At 37.0% G+C, this 19,204-nt stretch overlaps 3 protein-coding genes across 7 annotated transcripts in view; 1 reads left to right on the top strand and 2 right to left on the bottom strand.

Moving 5' to 3' along the window:
- LOC111259561 (uncharacterized) overlaps positions 1 to 5,480 on the bottom strand; it is a 9,033-nt gene extending 3,553 nt beyond the window's left edge. The window contains exons 1-6 of one of the 5 annotated variants that reach the window (XM_022831687.2): positions 4,949 to 5,480; positions 4,620 to 4,759; positions 2,502 to 2,595; positions 1,585 to 1,673; positions 1,087 to 1,218; positions 830 to 880 (exon numbers count right to left, since the gene is read on the bottom strand). In XM_022831687.2, coding sequence (XP_022687422.1) covers positions 830 to 880; positions 1,087 to 1,218; positions 1,585 to 1,673; positions 2,502 to 2,595; positions 4,620 to 4,712 — 459 coding nt within the window. In that variant the 5' untranslated portion in view covers positions 4,713 to 4,759; positions 4,949 to 5,480. The remainder of the gene's footprint in view (positions 1 to 829; positions 881 to 1,086; positions 1,219 to 1,584; positions 1,674 to 2,501; positions 2,596 to 4,619; positions 4,760 to 4,948) is intronic. The other 4 variants (XM_022831688.2, XM_022831689.2, XM_022831690.2 and 1 more) reach the window with 4 other exon arrangements.
- A 2,923-nt stretch (positions 5,481 to 8,403) lies between these two features.
- On the bottom strand, positions 8,404 to 15,765 carry ArgRS (arginine--tRNA ligase-like protein). The gene is made up of 13 exons (XM_022831698.2): positions 15,602 to 15,765; positions 13,993 to 14,130; positions 13,676 to 13,765; positions 13,275 to 13,415; positions 12,963 to 13,050; positions 12,625 to 12,784; positions 12,276 to 12,447; positions 11,614 to 11,997; positions 10,474 to 10,554; positions 9,964 to 10,103; positions 9,574 to 9,724; positions 9,207 to 9,376; positions 8,404 to 8,823 (listed from the first exon to the last, which is right to left on the bottom strand). The coding sequence occupies exons 1-13, from the start codon at positions 15,647 to 15,649 to the stop codon at positions 8,580 to 8,582; spliced, it is 2,007 nt and encodes a 668-aa protein (XP_022687433.1). The 5' UTR covers positions 15,650 to 15,765; the 3' UTR covers positions 8,404 to 8,579.
- Positions 15,766 to 16,064: 299 nt separating this feature from the next.
- Positions 16,065 to 18,925, top strand: LOC111259566 (uncharacterized). Its single transcript, XM_022831699.2, has 3 exons — positions 16,065 to 16,349; positions 16,674 to 17,016; positions 17,247 to 18,925. The coding sequence occupies exons 1-3, from the start codon at positions 16,281 to 16,283 to the stop codon at positions 18,401 to 18,403; spliced, it is 1,569 nt and encodes a 522-aa protein (XP_022687434.1). The 5' UTR covers positions 16,065 to 16,280; the 3' UTR covers positions 18,404 to 18,925.
- The last annotated feature ends 279 nt before the right edge of the window (positions 18,926 to 19,204 follow it).

Raw genomic sequence — 19,204 nt, 5'->3', positions numbered from 1 at the left:
TAGTTCTGGTCGTATTGAAAATCTGCTCTTATAAAGTACTATATACCTTAGCAGGTATATGGTAGAAATGTGGCACAAACAGTCAGAATAAGGTTAAGGAAGAACCGTTACAAGGTGCCAAGCTCACGCTCACATAGCAGTAACAGAATCAGAAATAACAGTAACAGAAATCGATGAAATATTTTTCCAAAAATAATAAAAAAAGCGTAATCTTGAACTGCTCAACCCGTTGCGGAAATATTTCTAAATAAATTGAATAATCTTTATCCGTGCTTTAGTCGAAAGTACTTTTTCATGTAAAAACTGCTTGAAAATAAAATTTTGTCTAGTTACACTTTATTAGCAATCAGCTTGTAAACAATATTAAACTTTTTTCTCACGGATATTCCATGTCTTAGGTAGTTTGGTTGACAGAAAGTTAGAATGTGGACAGAAAATAATAATACTGATTAATGATAAAGTTGCTATGAATTTAGAACAATTTAAGAGACGTTTCTGACATTTCTGCAATTAGTGACCGAATTTAGTTAGAGATTACAAACTTCGGAAACAAATCCACATTGGTATATGAACATATTTAATATGACCTCTAGAAGGGTAGGAAATAAGATTCTACCGAAAGGCATTAATCCCAAAAAGAGTACCAATAAGCATTGTCTCGTGCGAGTGATAAGCTCTTGCAGCACGGTCTGTTTCGTTATCCCGTGCGGAAATTCTTAGAATGCGTAGTGCCAAATCACCGCGTTATCTTATTTTTATGAACAAAGATATCATAATAAGATTCCTTCATTGATAATTGCTGTTGAAAGGGTATGCTTAGAAAACCTACCTCAAGAACGAAAAGGCCAGAAAATAAGCAACTTATAGCGATTAGAAATACCTGAAATTAATTGAAACAAACTTTGTAAAACACATAGATGTGGTTGTCATTGATTTTTTGTTGGACAGTATTCTCTTGGTATTTCAATGACAACTGTAGTCTTGATTTTCTAGAGGTGTTCTAAATTCTCCTTTATTAAAATACGGAGATGTATAAGCACATAAATAAATACAATTGGAGTAAAGAATGGACAATCCATGACTTACTTTAGGCCGCTCCTCATTATCATTTGTATCACCTCTCAACATTCCTGAGTCAGCAGACGCGACATGTGCAATGTACACACTAAGGATAACCATTAGCAGATCCGCAATGATAATTCCACAAGTGACTCTTGACTTGTATTGCCCAACATGACGCAGATCATTCCACCACAATAATTTAGTAGACGTTTTTACAATAGATTACAACACGTGAATCAAAGTTTGCGTATAAATTTAAACTAGATATCAAAATATATTATCATCATTCTTGTTTTTATTTTCAAAGTATATAGAGAAAAATCCAGAGACAACCTGTAGCCCTAGAACTACAAGGCAACAGCGTAAAAACGATGGTGGCTGAGCAGCATTCCGTAGATGCGGTAATATTACCAATAGTTAATATTTATAGGATTTTTACAATATGGGTCAATAAACAATTAAAATACTGAATATAGTTCTATATATAATATAGAAAATAATGATAATGGAGACAGAGCTTACCCTTTTTCTAAGTATCTCGAGGCAGAATGATGTGATAAGTACTGCTAGTGAAGCTGCGCTGTAAAACCAAAATATTGTCTTCCATTTCGCTGAGCACAGAAATTCATGCAAAAAAGCCTGGAGTTAGCAATATATGCCCGATTCGCTATTTCAACTGAGTTCGATGAACAAGCAAGCAAATCATTCGATTATCCTACTTTGAGCAAATACATTTTCCTACTCCCACAACCCCTTTCCAAAAATATATATAGACACTTATCTTGGGCGGTAATGGAAGATGATGCTTAAGATACTTTTACTAAAAATGTATATGTAGTACAAGTAACGAACGCTAGGAATGGTAATTTACTATTATTTTCTTTAACATTTAACTTGTAGGATTAATTAAAATAAAAGTTCATATATAAATACTCCGAGACGAAATTCGCTTTGATCTGACATATGGAAGTAAAATTATGAGTAGGTTTCCTAGTGATAACCATAGAAAAAGAAGGGACTCGTACCAGGTTCGTGTTGAATTCGCTGAACTTTGGAAATAGCGCTTTCAAAATTAGCTATGAGAAAACTTTTGCTGTTTAAAAAGGAATACTTTAAATCCTGATGTAATGCCATAACTTTATTCGAAAGCGATTTCTTCGATAAGATTTCATCCAACCTATTTGCATTTAAAAAAATAGTCGTTAACTCAAGCAAGGAATAGTTAGGCTGTTTGACGTTATTTGCTTTCGTAAATTATGGTTGGAGTACTTGAGCTGTAAGAGCTTACAACTCAATTCGACATTCCTATACTCACGTTACAAAGCAGCCTTTGATTGTACTTCAGCTGCAACTTTTCCGCTGTTACGAACTGTACATAAATATGTTACATACGAAAAGTATGTATATATATATATATAATATCCATCATGAGTTCTTACTTCGAAAATCGTCAAGGAATTTATCGGATAATGGATGCCACACAAGTATTCCTCCCAAAGCAGCACTTACTAACATGGATGTTAGCGCAAGCATCTGAAATCGAGAAGAATTGGACTGAATTGAAGGCCGCATACAAACATTTTGAACTTGCTTTTTTATGATTTTCCTTATTGGCTTCCGTAACAATTCGTGATTATTCTGTTCAGACCAAGCATAATCTGACCTGCAGAGTCCCATAATACGACCTTATAAACTTAAACGTTTTCATAAACACACTATTGACACGGATACTGTAGATTATGCTTCAGCCACTTTAAGCATACGAATGTAGAAATGTATAGACCTAAAACTGTTCCTTTCAATTGCACGATTCTCTAAAACATACATGTGTGTTCGATTATATTATAGATTTGCAATAAGGAACGTCACCCAGATTTTTGCATGAAAACTGAAAGAGTATAATTGAAGATAAATATGGTAACGTACGCAGTAAGGTGAATGACTTCACGAAAATGTTTTTCTTTTTAAAAGCTAGCGACGGAAAGGCAAGACAAAAGACAGACTTCATAGACTTAAGTGCCTTCTTGTTTTATGTACATTTACCGCCCAATTTCTAAAACAAGTCCAAAATTTTGCCACAGGATTAAACTTTTACAATGAAAAGAATGACAACCGACGTTGAAAAACAGCATTACTATAATTGTTGGACATCAATTAAGAATGTTGTAGTCGCGTCCTGTATCACTGCCATTATTCTAGACGTCATGTTGGGATTGATGCTCTTAGAGTTGCGAGCGAAATTCGGTAAACGATAAATTAGCTAGCATTTTTATGTTAGCTTCATTCCTCAAAACTGCTGAAATTTTTATCATCTCTGTTCACACTAATTGTAAGCAGGTTTGCGAATTTTAAGCACTATTAAATAGAAATCTTTCTGAATTCATCATTAATGAGCATAGAGTATAACACCCACGACAAAGCACCCGTGCTCTATGCGCAAACCTTCATGTTATCAGGCCAGCCCAAAACTCTCCAATATTAGCAGCAGTGCACATGGATAAACGATAAACAGTGACGATTTATCCTCATGACTCGCTCAAGATTCAAAATGCATAACCTCAAGCCACGTTTATATTGAGTACTGCTGCAGGATTTCCAAAACGAAAAAAAACACTTACGTCAAAAAAGCTTGAAAATACTAAACCAATAACAGTTTATATTTTTAACGCATCTGTGACCAGTTTTCGTCATTGAGCCTAACTACTCGTAGCAAGTTATAGTGTGAGGTAAACGCTTAAGTGTCCTATTGTGAACGAAATTGCCAACTTATAGTTCGATGACGTGTCTTTCAAAACATCTAAGGTTTTGTCAACTCGAAAAGTGCTAACTATAAAAACCTATTGGTCGTTCGAGCGCATTAGACTATACAACATGACCGTATGCAACATGGGAAAACGTCACCGTAAGGCAAAAGAATTTAAATCGCAGTTCTTTCGGGCCAACAACTGCGATCCTATTTCACACAGAAGCACGTAATTAATAATAACTTGTGTACCTAATTCGTTTTCGTTATGCTGCTTTACATGCAGCTTTTACGTTTTCTTAATATCCTATACGATATTCGCGACAAACAATGGGCACGCAGTTGCTTTGATTTGCATTTTAACCAAACTATCGCGTTTTCCTACGCTTCGTGCTATCTCTATCATACGGCACTCAAATAAAGCGCGCGATCCCCCTACAGAACAAACAACAATGATATGTACATAAAATTCATTGAAATTCGATTTATGCGTTCTTTAGGGCCCAGGCCAGAAAAGTAATGGTAAATGAGTGCAAGTAATCACCACATATCTACGTTCATGTCGGCTAAACAACAGAAAGCTCAGCCATTACAAATGGCTTATTCAAGCATCTTATTTAGTCGTCATCGAAACGATTCTGAGTCTTAACCCCGTTGCTGCTTCATGGGCCATCTTGAGCAAATGCACTGACAATAATCAATGAAATAGATATTGGTGGATATTGACTGTCCACAACATTCGACTTTATTATAACTGATGTTGGAATAAACGTTATATTGCATTGTAGTAAAAAAAAATCAATGAAACACAAACCATTCTAAAGAAAGCGAGGTTTTTGGTGAGAAATCCTTTCGACTTTACTTCGACAGTGCGTTTCCCCTGCTCCGAGTCGGCGGAAGAGGTCATTTTTGTCAACTAGAAATATTAGCCCTTTAGATAACTGAATGGCGTTGCTGAAATAGATACATCCAGTCACTGGGTCTTCACTTATCAAAGTCATTAGACTTTAAAGACTAGAATTAGTAGTCTTCAACTAGGCATGCAATGCTTCTCCTGATGACAATGACTCCCATTCTAATTTGATATGTTTGTACACAAAATTGGACAGTGATATTGTACAGATGTGCTCTACATGCTACTACCTTGACTGTGATGACAGTGAAGCGTACGCACTTTTTCCAAAATCTGCTCACTTACAGTACACGCAGACTCAAGATTTTACGTTCTCCTTCCCGTTTACGGTTGTGCGCTTGCGCCCCGAATTCTGACAGCTAGTGAATAAGGAGCGATTGTATAGCTAAAAGTGAAAAAGCTGCGCCTGTTTCAGGCGCTACTAGAAAATTACAAGCGGTACGGCAGCAAAATTCACTTTGCAAGGAATCAGCAATTGGCAACGTGTCCTGGATGGACAGCAGCGGTTGCCAGTTCCTGAGCTCCTTTGTTATACTGACGCCAAACGCAGAGGATTCCACCAAGTAATCTTGTTCATAACTGTCGTGAAAAATGAGAAACACAACAATAATGAAAGTAGCAATCGAACATTTTCGAGCAATGCCTAGACCGGTCGAAGCTTACCACGGCCCGTGCCAATACTTTTCTAATTTTGACCTGCCGTTCTTGCCTTTGCTATCATTGTGGCTTACCAACCAATTCGCTAGCATTCGCCGCCAGCTGACCTACTGATTGAGCAACAATGTCTACTACAACAAGTTTACTGGCTGACGCATTTCAACGCCAACGAACGATAGACTAGCCCCAGCTTACTGTAGCCTAATACACGCCGTCTAATACCAAGCAGTTAAATACACACTGCACAAGACGGCGATAAGAGAAAGGCATTCAAGATCGACAATCTGCAAGCACAAGAACAAGCCACACTTCATAATCATAAGGAAGCACAGGTTACATGTTGAATCCGTCTGAACCTATAATATTTTAAGTGATTATATTCCTAACAGTGCGCAAAAACACTTTTCCCTTTTGTTTTGTTGGGTATAACTAAACGCCAAAAAAATATGGACGATGACTGTAAAAGACACCAAAAAAAATTGGCTATCATTTAATCTTACCACTTGATTTTATATATATATATTCTCATTCATATACCTTTTACCGATAAAGTTAAACAATAAATTCAGATGCGGATATAGAAGGGTGCTAACAATGACTGACTGGGAAAAATAGATATATTTGTTCACAAAAGAAATCGACTGCCACAAAAGCAAATCTAATACATGGATTGCGAGAAAATCGCTTGCGGAACAAAGTCGCGCACTCAAAACACAATAGCGATTGTAAATGCCGGCCGGTGTCGCCCAACAGGAGGTTGCAGAGAGCGAAGAGTCGATTAATTCCCAAGTCTCCTCCACCTTTAGCTATCGGAAGTGGAATTACTTCAACATGTCTTGCTGCGTTTAGCATGAATCCTTTGTAAAAGTTCTAGTAAAAGGTTACTACATGTAGAGGGTTTTTTATCGATCTAGCATTTCGGTTTGAAAGTAAATACCTTGTTTTCAAACGCTATAAAAATTACATCGATGTGCAGAATTATTAGCACTTCTATACACTCGTAAACTCAGCGTGGATTAGATTTTTTTCTATCCACACAAATTTTGTAGAAATTATATATTATTGTTTGGACCTTAAACGGCGACCCCGCAGTTATTTTTCAACCAGAAACTCAGCTATCTAAACCACAGCGTTGATGCTCGCGGCATTTCACACACGCACATATATAAACCTTTCGTGATTGATCCACGTTGTGTTTATTACTCATCGTAGGTTTTATGCCTCTTCGTGGACAAGCTGTTCTTAGTTGATGTTACCTGATTTATATCGCTTGAATAGGACACTTGCTGGAAAATAACCTTTGCATACAATCGCGATTAGTCACCATCGCAGTAAGCAGTCAACACAGTTAAGTCAACATGATTCCTAAGCCTGTTATTTTAGTCTGCGAAACGGTTTCATGCCGCTTTTTATCTGCTTTCCTAAAGATAATCGATCTTTTTTGGTTTATTAGCCTTTGAGGATAATCTAATTACATGATCGCTCACGTGCACCTTTAGTCACATTTATATATTTAGTTATGGCCAGTAGCACCTAATTAAATGCTCTTTAATTAACGACGAGATTAACCTACTTTAGGAACGGATGTGAATTTCTAATATTAATCACTTTTTTAAGCAAAGAAATAATGAAAATATCTTGCTTACAACGTATTTAGAATAAAAGGCATATTTCACTGATGAGTAAGCTTAACATGCTGACAACTTTAGCTGAAAAGGGCCATATAAAGCATTCAATCCGAACAAATTTTATCGTGTGGTTTTAGGCTTAGTTATTGATAAGGGTCGGGTTTGGACTCTTGCATAGTTCAAAATCACATCCCCAACTCGCATCTAGCTAATATCAGCATTACTTTCAAGATCAAAATAACCAATCTTTTAAGTTTAGGTCTAAACTGACTTAGTATTGTATTGGCCATCGCATGCCTGACCAGTTCCTTTACTCATTGTTAGTACCATAAAACATCACTGCCTGCGCAGACTATGGACGATGTGCAACGGTAATGGGTTACACCTTGCATATATCCTTTGTACGAAAAATGTATAAATGACATTCAACTTGGATCTTTTACCGTTGAGAGCCAAATACAAAGATTACTAAATTTTTCTTTGAAGAGCATATGTTTTAATATCACTACTAGTAATAGAATTATAATATTATTATACTAGTAATAAGTTATACTAGTTTGAATGAGTTAAAATGTACACGATCTTTATACTTCACGGATGTGTCTACACCTGCATACTCTTACCCGTTTTTAGTAATACAAACGCAGATTCTGTAATAGACAAGCACATTTCGCATGTTGACATCATTGTTGATTTAGAGTAAAGCTTCATCCTAAATTATCTGAAATTTTTATATATCACATTACGCTCTGCCTTTTGTTAAAAAAAAGAGTGGTATTCCGGCCCCATAGCTCGTGCCATGTAAGTAATGGTGTATGGCCATTTAACGCTTGCATTCACCAGATACTCAAAGGAAAAGTTCAGAATGTATTGAAGCTATCGATTTGTGCACTTAGTCGCTTCAAAACTTCGTTCACCTTTTTTCCGTTTCGTCAGCACCGTCATTCATCTCAAACCATGATAGTTTTTCGAGCAGAGGAATCTTTTGCCAGGATTGAAATTAGCTCTAATACACTGATAAACGCTTAATACCCATCGAGCAGTGAAAATTAACTTGATGACATACTAAGCATAGATAAAAGGCAGGCAAAGCTTGATGGCTTTGAAATGCGTTATTAGAGTGAATTATTAGGAACATCTTTTTTGAGCTAATCCAGCAGAAGGGATAATCTCTAACAAAGCTACGTGAGTGATGACAAGGATTTTTCTTCAGTATATACATCCAACCTACTTCTCTTCAGGATCGTAAGCTCTCTTTTGCAACATTCTATGGGTCATCGGTCCAGATTAAGCACAAAATTATCATTGCCATTAGCAGGAATAACTCATTTCTTTGATTAAAACCTAGCCTGTGGCACTTCGTATGAATCGCATAGGCAGAAAACAAGACAAACAGTACATTTGTTTTGAAATGCATTGTTTATTCAACAGTCATAGTCCAAAAAAAGGGCACGGTCCGTAGTTTTTACCATAGTACTAAGGGTGGGAGGGGGGGGGTCGAGCAGTGGGCTAATAGCCACTTGCTTTACTTTCGCCAGCTTTAGAACCACGACATATGTTAAAAGATGCTAATGATTCACATGCGGTCAACGGTTCGGATACCAAGAATACCGAATCCTTTTTCCATAACCTGTGCAGTCGCCTCACACAGTGCCAAGCGACCCATATTGATCTTCTTAATCGTACCGTTTACTTTATCTTTCTCGATGCAGTAACAATTGTCGTAGAACTCGGAGAAGATTGAGCTTAGATCAAATAAATAGTCACACAACGGATGAATGTACAACTCTTCGAGCATTGCGGAGATAATCTCGGGGAACCTGCAACGTGCAACATATTAGAGAACAATATATAATATACTAATAAGATAAATACCTTCAAAATACTGAATATTTGATACGCATCGCCAGTTTCACCGTAAATAATAATAATATTGTAAACCGCTGTAGACACATTTAAACAAAATTGCAAGAGAACTCGAAGTCTCACAAATATGAGTTCAATGCACTACAATCACTGATTTAAACGAATTAAGAGTTACAAAGCAAAAGGACAATAACTTAAAATGATATAAGAAAAAATTGCCAGATCCGGTCATAATGTCAAGTACCTAGGACGCCTAAGGCTAAACTAATAGAAGAGTATTTCGAAGCTTCCAAGCCTGTAAAGTATACATATATATATATATAAGTGTTTGTGTAACCTCAAGAGGTGTTTTGATAGTTTAATCTCTTTGGGATGTTCAAGAAGAACGTGTTTGTCGGCTGTCTCTCGTAGCGCAGTTGTGTTCACACCGGCAGTTCGCGCAATTGAGCGAATTCGGGTTAATGAATAAAGTAAGTACGCTGCTGTCTTGCCTCGGTCGTCTAACATCTGCAAAGGATTGTTGATTTTAATTGATGCGTCAAGTTATTTTAAATGTAATTATTTCAGGCTTTATATCGAGTATTTCTTTCCGATGAGAATTTGAAACATGAATATCCAGCAGAGTATACCTTAATTTAGTCACCATCAACAACTTCGTCGTATTAGGCTTAAGCGACTAAATGCTCACAAAATAACATACGAACCCGATCAAATGAGAATACATAATCGTTTTGCCTAGAATTTGTGAGATCGGCGAATTTGATGCAACCAAATGCCACGGCTTCCTGAGCTTTCTTTAACTCTTCCGGAGTCAATTCCTTATCGCGACCTTTTAACTTCAATTTTTCTAGACACCTATAAGGAAGTTCATCATGAATAAAGACACACAGATAGTAAAACCACAAAACAAATTTAGAACTTCTTCAGACAATTTATGTTCTGCTAAAACACCTGGTTATTTGAAAGGCACATTGGAATTAGCCTCAATATGTTGTTTTATTAAGTCCGAACTTAAGCTTGAACATAAGTTTCTGCGAGATTTACTGCATGCATGAACGATTTGTGTTATATTAATCGTTTTAGCAACTTCGCACCTTTCACAGCCTTCATCAAGCAGGTCGTTAAGCTTGACGGTGTCTCCAGAGCGCGTTTTAAACTTCTTACGATCCTCACCAAGTACCAAGCCAAATGCCACATGGTCTAGCCGGACGTGGTTGGGCGCGTACCCCACAAGCTGAAAATTAAATTGTTCTTATCATTCTGCTTGACTACAATATATTAGCGATATTTAGTTTTATTCTATTGAAAATTAATTAAGTCTACCCTTTTCTGCGAACGCCTATAGCATTTTTGTTGTCAACGCAGCATCATTAGCAAGTAAATTATCCCTAGATTTATTATATTTAGCTTATTATTCCAATCTCGCCGTGCTATCCTGTATGTATCTGACAAACAGTATCTATTTATCAAACGCAATGTAACATTATTATTGTATTGATATAAAAAAAACTATAAAAAATAGACAAAATAGCAAACGTTTATTTTAGTCGAGACTACTCTGATCTATGTATTTATTAAAAATGCCATCCGAGCCTTGTTCTCACCTTGGCACAATCAAATAGGGTCTGAAAGTGCATACGCTGGCCGCCATCGACCACGTAAATGATCCAATCGGCTTTCTCCACCTAACGAACAAGAGCAAGACGTATATTAGTTACCAAACTTTTCTTTATAATAGTCCGTATGTTTCGAGTTTTACATCCGGTATCGCCGCTAGACATCCTATCAGATGGCTAGTTCCTAGTACGAAACACGAAAAATCGTGTGTACGTTAGGGTTCGAATCTAAACCATAACGTGCCCGTAATATTCTCAGGCAAATACATTACTCATTAAGCTGTTACGGGCATCGTTTATAATTGTCTGCTACGCAAATAGGCTTGCAAGCGTGATACAAGTTAATTAGTAGTTATCCATATGCAAAACAATATCAAGAAAGCGATTATTTAAAAATGTTTATCAATACCAATAGTAATAGTCGCGTACTAATGCTGATTGTTAACAATTGTAAATGTTTGGAATCGCCGCAGAATTCGCTGCTATTATTAACCGTTTTTTTCTGATTTGCCAAATATGCTTCGATTTCCTCGAACATAGTTCACATTTTAATATGTAGCAATTTCAAATAGTCATATTCTCTAAACTCAATTTAACCTTAAATGCAGAAAGCCTAACTTCTATCGTATTCTATATAGTGCGCTATATAGTTCACAACACAATGCTACCTAGAAGCTATGACAGGAAATTGAGAGAACTTTAAAAATGTTTAGGCTGTTTATATGGTTATATGGGGCGGAATAAAAGAACTGACGAGACGTAAGCAAATTGACGCAACCGAACGTTTACACCGTAACGAGTTATTCTTATATTAAGATATCTGTATGCAGTTATATGATTTAGATACTGCAACTATTAGTTTCGCCTTCACGGCTGCACATTAACATTCAGACGTCAGAGTGACAACAATCTGTGCTGTGGCATTATAAGTGTGAAACACTAAACACATTTTAGTAAACATTATTCACTTATTGTTTCTTTTCAGAGCAAATTACAATTTAAGCAAAAGCAAACTTTAGCTTATATGTTTTTTTAACCTTTTGTCAACCATAAACCTACTTTCCCCAAGAGTAAGCCTATTTTTTCTAAACTAAAAAGATGAATCGGTCTAAATTTTGGTATACGTACCTCTATACGATGTTTGATACAAGCCATGTCTGAGGTGTCATATGTGTACCCGCCGTCACTTTTGACCATAGTTAGGGGAATTAGTTGTTTATTTGTCGGAAAGAGAAGTTTTCTGCCATCATCTTCGATCAGAAGGTTACGCTTCTCAAGGTCAGCGATCACCTCATTCATAAAATCGTGGTAAAAGCTTTCGCCTCGTTCTATCAGATTTACATCCAGTTTACGGTAAATCTTTTCCAATTCTTTTCGGCTTACATCGCAAATTAGCTCCCATGCCTTTATCATATCCGTGTCTTTGGATTGCAATAGCACAACAGACTGGTAAGCCCTCTTTTTAAATTCTTCATCGTTATCGAAACGGATCTTCGACTCTTTGTAGAATTCCTGCATAAAAACACAAACGGAGAACTGGATTAGTTAGCTTTAGCCAATGCTGTTGTAAATGAAAATGCAGGCTAAAAGTAGTTAAACGGGAAGATAATCGGCACATTCAATCTCCTGAATTAATCATATACTATATATTTGCATATAGGCTGGGATGCGAATAGGTGAGCACCCGGCAACAAGGCCAAATTGATTTTATTGAATGAACGAGTGGTGCAAATAAAATACAGCTTCACATAAACCTAAAAAATGTAAAACTATTTCATATTGAGACATACCTGCAAATCGTGGATTGGAGGAACGTTTTTATTGTAATCGGGAAACTTGTCCATGAGGTGTGCAATAAGCATGCCAAATTGGGTTCCCCAATCTCCAATATGGTTCAACCGAAGCACATCATGGCCAACAAATTCCAGCAAACGACATATAGACTCTCCTATTATCGTTGACCTGTTGATATTGTACAGTGATGTGAACAGCTATTAATAAATTAAGAAGGCTGCTCAACCGAGCTAGTAGAAGCATGAAGCGGATTTGAGAAATGAAGGAATAATAAAAACACAGAACGACATTTTGCAAATACAACTCGGCTATCTTTCGTTCCCAGTGATAACGAAAAGAGCTAACCGCAAATGCCCGACGTGCATCTGCTTTGCGATATTTGGTGACGAGAAATCCACAACCACCCGTTTTTTGCGTGCCACAAAGGGTGCGCGAACGCCCTTTTGAAGGAGTTGGATAAGCTGTGAGGTCACGAAAGACTGGTTCAGCGTGATATTAATAAAGCCTGTGGACGAGTAAAGAAAACATTTATTTTAAAATAAGGTTCAATTACATCACGTCTAATTCATAAAGCTCGTTAGTCCGCATTTAGCGACTGATAAAAACTGAAACATCTGAACGAATTACCGCAGGAAAGTCTCTACACGTAAGACATCTACGAAATATTAGTATGTTTCACTAACCTGGTCCAGCAATAGAAGTTTCCGCAATGATATCATTTGGCGGGAGATATTCAAGAATGCGTCTAGCAATCTCTTGAGGAGATAATTTCTGAAACAAGAAAAAAATTGTTTCATGCGGCATAACTGATATGTTAATTTATGGCGTTTTTAAGTGACCATTGTTATGAACAGATTTAACACAGGCTGCTCGAATTAAGCATTCCATTAATACCTTGTTTCAAAAAAATGATATAACATTCAATGATAGAAAAAATAATAGATAACCAATCGCTTACTATTAGAATCTATAAATCAAATAGTACCCACACTCACCTGTCCAACTCGTTTGTAGTACTGACTCAAAGGCATTGATGCACTACACTGATAGTCACCGAAATTTTCGTTCGTCGATACAGTCAATGAAACTTGGACACCTCCATCATTCAAAGCCTCTGGGAACGCAATGCTAATTGCCTAAAGGTCAAAGAAAGCAAAAAGCGAAAAATTTCGAGTTAACCAGGAAGCCTATCATATGAATCGATAAAACAGCAATTCAAACTCAACTATGATGCAATAATTCAATTTACCTCCCAAAATAGCTAAAATCAAACAAAATGCTTCAATACCCTTTTTTGTAATTAGTTTAAAATTCAAAGCTGAATAATTTCATTACCGTTGTTTTTGTTTTTTTTGTAGCAGTCATATCTTATAATTAATATAAACATCGTGCTCACCTGCCTGAAGATGTCCTGAAGCAGGGCGAGCGGACTTTGAGCGCATGATACTCTGGCTTCTCTCACCATGGATTCCTCCGCAGCTACGTTCTGTGATCGATCCGATTATATCACAATAGTGTAGAACAACAAGCCAATTTACACAAAAATAGTATAGAAGTTTGTTAACGGGTCGTTATCTCGGCAAGCACAATTGCAAAGTTATAGCTTGAATGACATATATGAATGAATAACAAAAGCAGCTTTCTTCATACCAAATACCTACACAATGTATTCACGGATTTATTCAATTAAAATCGATGAAGAAAGCAACGAACCTTCTTTAACATTGCGATACGATACTGAAGTTTGGCATTCTGGGTTCGAAGCTTTTCGACCTCCTCTGGTACGCTGACTAGAAGCTCTCCTCGTGAAAGTGCTTCTACTTCATTAGTCAACTCCTGCAATTCACGTTCCTGAAAATACAGTATATACAAAAAAGAGAACCATACATTTCTAGCAATAGTTACTGGAACAACTTCAATTTTACCTCTTCTTAATCAAACAACTTTATTATTTTTAGAATTATAAGTTAATGTTTATTAACATAATTATTTATTTTAATAATAATAATACTAATAATAATAATAATAAATACGGTTTTCTTTTTCAGCTAATATTTGGGCTACCGGCTGCAAAAATGCTAATTTTGATTGTTCGATTCCTGTACCATGTAGCTGAACATACCTTAATGGGCAACGACGCAGTAGATTACTACATTTATTATTATCATACTCAGCTGTTATTCAACTCAGCAGACATTTAGAAGGTGAATATTTATTATAGCCAGGCTGGCTTCAGTAAAGGAATGTCTAAAAGTTCTCTTTTACTGACCAACACGCCACCACTTGAAAGCTGTGCACAGTTTACCTAAATTCTTCAAGTTTTTATATTTCAAACTTGACGTCCAGTATCACTGCATTATTCATACCGAAAGTCAGCCAACCCTATGTCTGATGGAATGCCTAGCGGCAATATCGCATTTAAAGCTCAAAACATAGAGCTATCTACGATCTACAGCAACAAAACGTTTGCTAATGAAAGCAGTTTATTTCGCAATACAGCCTCTTTTTACGTTAAGCATATTTATGTAATCTAAATCACGCTGAGTCTACAATGCCGGAGAACTGATAAAATTTATTAAAACGTTACGCTGCCCAAGTAGCGGAAACTAGGATTCTTATTGCTTTATTTATTAAGTCAAATTCATATGAAACGCTAAATATATGCACATATATGTTTGTTTTGATTTACCTAGGTCGGTCTTGGTAAGAATTAAATCTATGAACTTTTTATCTACCCTCCACCCCCAATAAACAAAGACGGTCAATTTGTAATTCGCGTCTGTCTGCACCGTAACCATTAGCCTGATTATGAGTAATTTATTAACTTGATTACGAATAATTCATACATGGAATTCGTTGTTGCTAGCAACCTCCTGAATCCGGTACCTTTACATGTATACAAATCACCCGGTTCACCTTATTATTTAAGAATAAAGTAATAAGAAAGAAAATTCCAAATTTCTATTACTCCTACAGAATAATGTATTACGTCAGTTCGCTTCTACTGAAGCATATGCTCACACAGCGTATTTTTTACGATTTTACGATTTATAATTCATTTAAAAATGTGATCTAAAAATTTTACGATAACATCTCGTTAAGAGGCTCCATGAGGAAAAATACTATATGAGAGTTAGTAGAATAAACCGGATTTTTTTGCAAGTCTTTAAGGATGACAAAGGCACATGGCGCCGGCCGTCTGTTATCGTCAAGCTGGAGTAATCAAAAATACTGTCTGTTTTTTCGTTAAATGTCTGGATGCCCATGATAATCGATACCGTGACATCCCATTCGACAAACACATGCTATAAATAAAAAATACCTTCTTTTGGAGCATCGAACAAAATTCAGATTCACTGGTAGTTGCCATCGTCGAAACCTACATGAGTACAAACATTCACAGGCAGACACTGAAATGCCAACATATAATAAAAGATCGAATTTGTGTCGTAAGTTTTCTGCTTTTACCATCTGGTCGAAAGTTACGGCATGAATGGATTAAACCGTGACACCGATTGATTCCTATTAAAAAATAATCTTTTACTTGCTTTTGCAACGTGTTCAAGCAGGCGAGCCTGCTTGAACACGTTGCAAAAGGTATCGGTCAGCGATAGCAGTAAACCGTTTTTTTAATCCATATCTCTTATATCTCTATGTTCATATATAGGTGCTTCATTTCATTGCGTGGTCGTTCTCTATTAACTACATTTACACTAGTGAAAGATCACAATACACCTTCCTTTGCGCGTATGTTGTTATTTATTTTCGTAGTCGTCTGCTTTCATTCTGGGTCGGCGATAGAGTCGAAAAACTATTGGCACACTAAACAACGCTGGTGTGTCTGGAAGAGGAATAAACTAAACGCTGGAGTAGTCAAAAGTTCTCGCCAATATTGATCTATTTGATCAAAAGACGATTACGGTGTTACTCATAGGTATTTTTCGTATATTCATTTGTCAAAGGGCGGTTTCCACTGGTGTGTTAAACGTGAATAAAACGTGATGTTAGTGCACGGCAATCATGTGGTACCTTGGAGCTCAGCGCGGGAATGGTTTACGGTTCGAGATCAGGTAACGAAAATGTTATTCGATGAGATATTTTATATATGTTGCGCAGGATGATACCGAGTGTTACGTATGGCAAGCATTATAATGTGTAAAAACTTATTTTAGCCATATATAATTAAAGAAAGTTAAGTATTTCATAATTTAGATTCCTGATTATTACTCCAAGAATAAATCTAGACGTTTACAGGATACTTTAACTTTCAAATAGAATTAGGCTCATAGCATGCATGTCGAAAGAATTGCAGCGTACATTAAGAAAGCACTATTCGTTTTTCCATTACCAAGAATGCCCATTATAATAAAGGTTTTTTTGTTTTCTTATTTTAGATCTTAAGTTTGAAGCCCGAAAATTTAGAAAAAGCCCAGGCCTCGTTAATTGTGTGGATCCTTCGCTGCGACGTTAAACGTTGTCCGCCATATGTTGAAGCCACCGAACATCTCATTCGAGCCTTTGTTCTTGATGCTAGATGCTCGACGCCAATTGAGAATGGACAACTCGTTGAAACGTTTAGCGGGGCGATCAACAAATTTGTACAGTTGTTTCTTGAGCGTCGGCAACACAGTCATGCCAATCAAACTGAGTATCTAAGTAACAAGCAATTAGCTGAGAAGCTAGACATTCCTATTTGGATAATTGACGTACGTAACGACTGCACACATCATTTTCGCAGTAAGTATATTCTTACTTATTATCGATACTAAATGTAATCTTGTATGAAAGAAATGATACATGTAACGCAGCACTATTTTTAGTGATCCTAACTACATGGCTCCTTTTTGTTTTCGACAGTGAATAAAGAATGTTTACTTTATTTAATGACGAATTATGGTGGTATTAATGAGCAAGAATTAGAATCTAATATTCCTACAAATAATGAGGTCTTCTTTGGCTTTTTACAGGTTCTTTGTCTCTTCTACGACAGGTATCTAACATACTAATCCAGTGGTTAGTGGAAACATATTGGAAGCGTGACGAGCCAATTGTTACTACCCGTTCGAAAAGCTCCGAAGAAACCTTAAACTTTAAGGATGTTTTGAAAGAGTATCTTGAGCTGGCTATGACGTGCGGACGGGGAACTGACGACAAGCATATTCATTCTCTGCTCGATCAGCTACGGACTGCTATAACTACTGACGCCGCGGCTTTTGTCAAACATATCGCGGAAGCAGAACTGCTCGTCACGACCAAAGAGGAAGACGCCGAACAGCTGAAGATGACCGCGGTTCCTTTGGCTATGCGACGAACTTGGTTACCAATTTTCCATCTATTACAGGATCGAGTGACGCTGTTATTTATCGAAATTCTGGGACACTATAAGTTGCCTAAGGTGATTATGTCGGGTCAGGCTATTAATCCGCAGATGCGTCTCGTATTGCTGTGGCTGCAGTTCCTTCTCTCTGAGATCGCTGTTTTTAACGGTGATTTTATGGCTTCGTTCCTCAACACTGCACAGCTGATCTGTCCTGCTGGCCTCGTTTGCTCTACGTCGACGAAGTCGATACTAAAGCTCGTTCTTGATCGCGCCGATCCACCAATTTCCCCTGAAAAACGGGGAAAGATTCTTGAGGTGTACAGATTATTTGAAGGAAAAGGGGAGCTAAATCCTCCTGTTGAACTGAAAGCGTTTAAGATGACAACGTTAGATGAAGCGTTACAGCAGAAGACAGAAAGGCAAATGCTTCTCGGCACGTACGTACCGGAAAGTATCGATATGTCCAATAGCGATATAGGGGTGATGCCAGGCTGCCATGGGGTGGGCGATCTTCGTTTAAATTTTGATGTCACAGACTTCGTACCATTTGCTGTGGTGACTCCAGCAGAGCAAATATGCGAAGAAGCTCGTCGACTAGTCCAGGAAACGGCCGAAGAAGAAGAGAGCAACGCCGTCATTCCTGAGTTGGACGTCTCGGTTTATTACCAGAGGCGAAAGCACGTCCTTAGCGGACATGTGTTTTGGAAGAACGTACCAAATTCCACTCAGCATGATTCTAGCGGTAACTGTTCTGGTTTAAGCGATGATATTGGTATTTATAACGAGGGCACAATATACTGCTAGTAACGCGCTGCTAATTATACGCGCTTAATGGAACCATTCTTTATTCAACATTAGTGAATTATTTAGTGCGGAAGAAGCCTTAACTTCACAGAAATATTGACTGGCTACTACGTTCCTCATATTTATAGAAAAAATTGTAGGTACCTATAATGGTGATAGTAGATTCAATGTCAGACAAAATCTCATCGAGTTGAAACCTAGGTATAATTTGCTAGAGCGGACCTGCCTTTGTCGACTTCCTCAACAGTAATAAAGACTACGTTGCTCTCGAATTTCGCGTCAAAGGCTTATCTTGTCGAACGAAATATTACTTCGGTAAACCGAAGAATATTAGTTCTAGTTGTACGTACATTGAAAGAATGGACTACACTTTATTGAGCATATAATTTTGTATATTTACTTAGTTACATCAATATTATTTATGTCTATAAAGCAAGTGTAATAGTTACGTATCGAGCCCAATGTAAACTAATCTAAATCGATATAAAATTGATGAGAAATATGAATAAAGCTTTCCTATTATGACAGTGTCTTTTTTCATATTTCTAAAAGGAACTTTAACTTTTTAAGGCGTTTACTAATTGGTATACTTACTAAGGGTGTCCTACCTTTATTGAGAATACGAAATTTGCTGTTTTTGATGAAGCCTTTTTAGTCTGCTTAAAACTTTTGATTAAGTCTACATACGCGACTAGTGGATGAACAGTGTTCATCTTGGCGCCTTATCCAAAAGACTGGAATTTGATCTTCTTTTGTAAGCGAGGTTTATATGCAGAACTAAAACACTTTGTCCAGCTACGC

The sequence above is a fragment of the Varroa jacobsoni genome, unplaced genomic scaffold (assembly GCF_002532875.2).
Source record: "Varroa jacobsoni isolate VJ856 unplaced genomic scaffold, vjacob_1.0 scaffold_345, whole genome shotgun sequence".
Taxonomy (NCBI): domain Eukaryota; kingdom Metazoa; phylum Arthropoda; class Arachnida; order Mesostigmata; family Varroidae; genus Varroa; species Varroa jacobsoni.
This window is presented reverse-complemented; position numbering and strand designations above follow the sequence as displayed.